Here is a 6,058-nt window from a genome sequence, read left to right as displayed (position 1 = left end):
ACACTTGCTAGCTGAGTGACCCTGGGCAAGTCACTTAACCCGCATCACCCCTCAAAAAAAAAAAAAAAAAAGGAAAGCAATCTGGCAAACACTAGCTATATACCAATATCTTACACCAAAGTTCAAAATGGAAACGTGACCTAGACATAAAGGGGGCTATCATAAGTAAATTAGAAGAACATGGAACATATTACCTATCAGACTTATAGATAAAAGAAGAATTTATGAATAAACATAAATAACATGAATAATAACATAATAAACATAAATAACATAAACAAGAGATAAAAAGCATTATGAGGTATAAAATGGATAATTTTGATTACATTAAATTTTTTAAGTTTTCTACAAATAAAACCAATGTAGCCAAGATTAGAAGGAAAGTAGAAAGCTGGGGGGAAATTTTATGCATTTTTTCAGATAAAAGTCTCATAGCTCATATATATAGAGAACTTTGTTAAATTTGTAAGAATATGAGTTATTCCCCAATTGATAAATGGGCAAAGGATATGAATGTTCAGTTTTTGGATGAAGAAATCAAAGCTATCATTATGTGAAAAAATATTCTAAATAATTAGTGGTTAGAGAAATGAAAATTATAATTATCATCTCATACCTATCAGATTGACTAAAATGATAAAAGGGGGAAATGACAAACTGGAACCAATATGGAAAAATTGGGACACTAATAGATTGTCCTGGGTGGAGTCAGCCACTCTTCTGGGGAATACTACTTTTGACATCAAATTGTTGGGGAATTTCTCACCCTGGTTCTTAGAAGGAAACTCACCTAGGAGTAGGTCCATTAGACTGAAGATCAAATAAAATGAATAGCCACATTGAAAAGGAAAGAGGTTTATTTGAATGCTAATAGCAATCCCTACTACCCAGTGTACAGATTTAATTTGCATTCCTTTTTTTTAGGTACAAATAGAGTATATGGCCAATCAGAAACATCCTAGAGTAGATAAATGAAGTTTAATTAACCAATGAGGCAAAGGTTCCTGTACTAGAATTATTATTGGAACCTATAGCACCTTCCAAATCTAGTGCATATTCAACATATACAAGGATTAAACCACAACTTCCTTGTCATGAAACACATCTTCCTCATGCTATTCTACCACATGACCCATCCAAATTGTTGATAATGCCCTGTGATTGGAAGCAGGAAGATTGTAGTTGTTCCCCCAGCTGTTTATTTGCCATCAGTTTCCATTAGAGAATTTCCCTTTAACCTTCCCATAAATTCCAAATGTATATAAGTGCCTTGTCCCAAGATTTGGGGCTCTCAATTGGGGCACACATCCCACTCTACACTCATGCCACTGTACATGCTTCCCCATGGGACTGAGGTGTTCAAAAGTCACATGCCTGTGAGTAATAAAGCTATTTGTCTTGTCAAGCATTGAATGCTGTCTCTGTCTCACAGTACTCACTTCTTTGAGAATTGGTATCCTATAATCCCAGTGGGATACTGTAATTCAGACATGCCTCAATGGAACAAGAAAACAGTAAACAAACCCTCCGCTCAAAGAAGGTCCTTCCTTGGAAGGGGAAATACTACAGGAAACTCAGTGTTCAAGGGACTTAACCTCTGGGACCCCACTGGATTCTGCACAAAATCAAAATTAGCCCGAAGTGGACAGAACGTTCCCCTCCCTTATTGTTGCTTATAGCTATAGAGTAGCTGGGGGACAGCTAGGTGGAGCAGTGGATAGAGCACTGGCCCTGGATTCAGGAGGACCTGAGTTCAAATCCAGCCTCAGACACCTGACACTAGCTGTGTAACCCTGGACAAGTCACTTAACCCTCATTGCAGCTGGAGTCACCTCCTGCCCTGGAAGAGGTGTCCACTGCTGTGCTCTAACCAGTAATGAGCTAGCCCCGTAGCCAGAGGGTATCACTAGGCAAGAAGTCAAACCAAAGACAATTGGACAGCATCAGCAGAAGTATCAACAATGGGATAATGAAAAGCCTAGATGAATGGTTTCTTTGGGTGGTTTGTAGAGGTGGATACACGGTTCCCCTCTCACAGATGAGTTTGTGACCCTATCATGAACGCAACAGACATACAGGGCAGCTGGATGGACTTCACGCAGCACCTGTGGGAATCAGTAAGTGCCACCTACCCTGCCCACAGTGACTTCCCCCAGCCAGGTGCCAAGTGACATGTGACATTAGACTGAGCAATCTGAGACCATTGGCCTCCTCAGGCCTTCCCCAGTGTGTCATGGCACTGAACAAACTTCTTCAGTCTCTAGCCAGACAATCAATGAGGAAGCTCTGTACTATGACTTGGCCCCTTTAAAGACTTGACAATTGACTAAAGGTAGAGACTGGTCCCTGGGTCTCCTTCCCCCACTGATAGCATCCTTAAGACATCCGCTGTCCACCCAAAGTGACTATCCTCCATTACACTGAGCATTATGCCAGTCACTCTCACTGAAGTAAAGGCTCAATAGTCCTTGATTGCCCTCCTCCACACCCTCATACAGGATGGCAAGGCAACCAACCCAGTCAGGTTGAAATTCCCAATCAAGTAAAATTCCCAGGAGCACAAGGGCAGGAGTCCAGAGACACATACCAAGACCAGGTAAAGAAAAGTTGCTCAGTTTGGAAACTCCTCACCATTAAAAAAAACAAAACAAAACAAAATGGAAACAAACAAAAACTAGGAGGTCACTGAGCCCTTTAGTTTCTGGTGGCAACAGATGCCTCCCAGAGATTTTTCTTATACTTCCCTACCAAGTGACAAGACAATCTGCTTTCTCCTGGGGACCTACACAATAGCAACCCTTTGGGAGGTACAGGAAGCCATCAAGGTAACCCTCAGAGGAGCCTTTCAAGCCTCTCTCTCTCTCCCATCTATTGGGCATTCATTTATCAGGGCGAAGAGAAGGGGTTGCCACTCACCCTGGCAGTAACTGATACTACACTCACAACTGACCCACCCTTTTTTCCCCCTAAAACCATCCCCCCGGAAGGATATTGGTTCATTCACTCAGTCTTTCCCTCTATAATCCAGGGGTAGAGGGTTGTGGAAAGTAACTTCATGAGGGCAGCTAGGTGGTGCAGTGGATAGAGCACCAGCCCTGGAGTCAGGAGGACCTGAGTTCAAATCCGGCCTCAGACACTTGACACTTACTAGCTGTGTGACCCTGGGCAAGTCACTTAACCCCAATTGCCTCACCAAAAAAAAAAAAAAAAAAAAAAAGTAACTTCACAAGCCGTTTTGCCCCAGGTCATAAATGCTTGTTTTTGTCTGCCTGGGGAAGTAAGGCTATGCCTCTCCTGGGACATCAGTCTCAATGTCCACCCAAGAAAGGGCCTTCATGGACAAGATCTTCAGATGCCACTATTTAGCACCAGTCACCACCAGTTCAGAAATTTCCAAATAGATCCTGGTGGGAAATTTTGGTATATATACCTGGGAGCAATAGATGGATATCAGGCATAGTAGCAGTTGGCACAAGCAATACAGTTTGTGTAGAGTGTAGCTGAAAATAGGAAACCAGGTTCCCTAGTTTGACAAGCAACCAGAGCAGGAATTTGTGTGTGTGTAAGTATATGTATATATATGTGTGTGTGTGTGTGTGTGTGTGTGTGTGTGTGTGTACATATACACAGAGACACACATATGGATCCTTGTATGTGTGTATATGAACACATACTCATAATATATATGTGGACTTAACACTGTGCCTGGGATAAAAGCCTGGTAAAGGCTTATTGGGCAACTAGGTAACTCAGGAAAGAATTCTGGGAGTCAAGAAGACTCATCTTCCTGAGTTCAAATCTAGCCTCAGACACTAGTTGTGTAACCCTGGGCAAGTCACTTAACCTTGTTTGCCTCCATTTCCTCATCTGTAAAATGAGCTGGAGAAGGAAGTGGCAAACAGCTCCAGTATCTTTGCCAAGAAAATACCAAATCCGTCATGACGACATGACTGAAAACAAGTGAACAATAAATGCCTTGTTACTGACTGACTGACATGCCACCACTCTTCTGCTCAGCAAATATCCCCACTTGTCTTTTATGAAACTCCCCAGCTGCTTCATCACAAGGCATCCCAAAATATAATGAATTGCTCCGAGACCTGAAGACATGAAACCTGAAGCCCAATAAACAATAAGGGTTCTTTAAGTCAGAAGTGTGAAGGTCTGTGGAGCCAATTCTCACACCTATGCTAACAAGGAAATGATTATGAAGCCAAAGGATAAACGCTTTGTGCCCTCTCTTGTCCTCTGTACAGTGACGGTGACGGCTTCCTTCCCCAGAACCAGACACTCCCTGTATAATTATCCTGTGTTCTTGCTCCACAGCTGGTTGAGTGTTCCTTTGAAATGAGAAGTGGGGAAAGGGAGGGGCCTGGAGATCTTATTATCTAGACTGGACACTCTCCAGATGTTTACCCTTTTGTCTTAGGCCAGGTATAACTTATCACAGCTGCTATAGGGTTCTTTTGAAATAAGAGGTGGGTCAATGGGGGTATTATTTCCTTGGTCCTGAGCCAATATATTCCATTGTGCAATTGGTTTACCTAGGGTGGCCCCAACAGCCAAGCCCCAGGACACATATAAGCTTTCTACTCTTCGGAATCTACCCAACTTTTCTCAGGTGAGTGAGATGACTCTACAATCTTTCTCCGTTCACCTTCATGGAGGACTGGAATTCTGGAAAGAAGACCATCTATTCCCCAGTTTACCAGTCCCTGCTATGCTCACACCTTCTCTACTTTTAACCAGCTTTTTTTTTTCTCTTCCTGCAGGAGCCAGCCTTTTAACAAGATGAAGCCTGCCTTCTTTTTCCTGCTCATCCTCATCCCCATTCTAGCACCATCTCCTGGCCATGCTGACTGCTCCTTAGACTCAATTGTGGAGAATAAAATACAGGAAGCTCTTTCCCGCTTAGGTAATAGACCCTGAGGGAATTGGAGTATGGAAGCCTAAACTCTTTATCCTAGACCCCAACCCCATCCCCAAATCTCAAACCCAAATCTTACTCCTTCGGTCCAAGAAAATCTTCCTGTTGGTCCCAGGGCACAATCTTAAACCTTGAGTGTGCCCAGGGCTGAGATCTAGTGTCCAATTTGGGGAAACAAGAAGAGTGCAGGAGAATGAGTAGGATTTATAGAATGGAGTCAAGCAAGAAACATCTCATCCTCTCTTTGTCTGCCTTTCAGAGATTAAAAGTCAGGCACCCCTCTCTTGTACAAGTGTGAAAAGTGTAGGCACACTCTCCAGTTGCCCTGCAGGTAAGTGACTAGATTAAAGATATTCCCTAAACTCACTTCCCAAGATATCATCTTCCCCCAGCCCATTCTGTTCCTTCCTCTATCCAATTGTTCTACTGCATTGGGCTCATGGGCTTATTAATCTTTGCTTCCATTTTCTCCATTTTTCTTCCATTCTCCATTTTCTCTTGGTCGTTGATGGTGGTGGACCCTTGCTTTCCATTTCCTCTCTCACTCTTTTCCATTTCTTCCTCTCTTATATCTCTTTATTACTTTTCTGTTTTCTCAAACCCTCCCTCCTAGCCTCTTCATCTCATCTGGCCCCTTCTTCCTATTCTGTCTCCCCTCCTGTTTCTTCACCCTATGTTTTAGTTTGCCCATTACTGAAGGAGAAGGATTGGAGGGGCCTGTGCAAGTTGGGGAGAGAGTTTTCCCTTTCCCTGGCATCTAGAGGATCATAATGTCTCTGCCTCCTCACAGGGTTTATAGTTACCGGCTGTGCCTGTGGCTATGGCTGTGGCTCCTGGGATGTTCGAGGGGACAACACATGTCATTGTCAGTGCGCAGGCATGGACTGGACCACTGCTCGATGCTGCAAGAATTCCTAATGAGGAGAAGGTGGAAACATCACCACGATTGACCTTGATGTGCTGACCTTGAATAAAATCATCAATGTAATTTATCAATTCTTTATTCTTGAATTGTTTTATTTTACCTTCTCTCTCTCTTGTCTTTTAATAAAATCATCTTATGAAAATCTTGCTTTTGTCTCATGAACTAAGGGAAAAGATAAGGAGCAAGAGGCCAAGATTTGGGGGGAG

The 6,058-nt window shown here is 42.9% G+C and overlaps 1 protein-coding gene across 1 annotated transcript; it reads left to right on the top strand.

Moving 5' to 3' along the window:
* Window positions 1-4,779: 4,779 nt before the first annotated feature.
* Window positions 4,780-5,845, top strand: RETNLB (resistin like beta). Its single transcript, XM_043999154.1, has 3 exons — window positions 4,780-4,915; window positions 5,187-5,258; window positions 5,718-5,845. The coding sequence occupies exons 1-3, from the start codon at window positions 4,792-4,794 to the stop codon at window positions 5,843-5,845; spliced, it is 324 nt and encodes a 107-aa protein (XP_043855089.1). The 5' UTR covers window positions 4,780-4,791.
* Window positions 5,846-6,058: the final 213 nt, after the last annotated feature.

Source organism: Dromiciops gliroides, chromosome 3 (genome assembly GCF_019393635.1).
Source record: "Dromiciops gliroides isolate mDroGli1 chromosome 3, mDroGli1.pri, whole genome shotgun sequence".
NCBI classification, from domain to species: Eukaryota; Metazoa; Chordata; class Mammalia; order Microbiotheria; family Microbiotheriidae; genus Dromiciops; species Dromiciops gliroides.
Note: the sequence above shows the minus strand (reverse complement) of the source record. Positions and strands in the feature narration are given on the sequence as shown.

Bases quoted from the DNA above. Each gene is read 5' to 3' on its own strand.
- RETNLB (XM_043999154.1), top strand. From the start codon at position 4,792: ATGAAGCCTGCCTTCTTTTTCCTGCTCATCCTCATCCCCATTCTAGCA. The intron at 4,916-5,186 runs GTAATAGACCCT...TCTGCCTTTCAG, and splicing joins GGAAGCTCTTTCCCGCTTAG to AGATTAAAAGTCAGGCACCC. The intron at 5,259-5,717 runs GTAAGTGACTAG...GCCTCCTCACAG, and splicing joins ACTCTCCAGTTGCCCTGCAG to GGTTTATAGTTACCGGCTGT.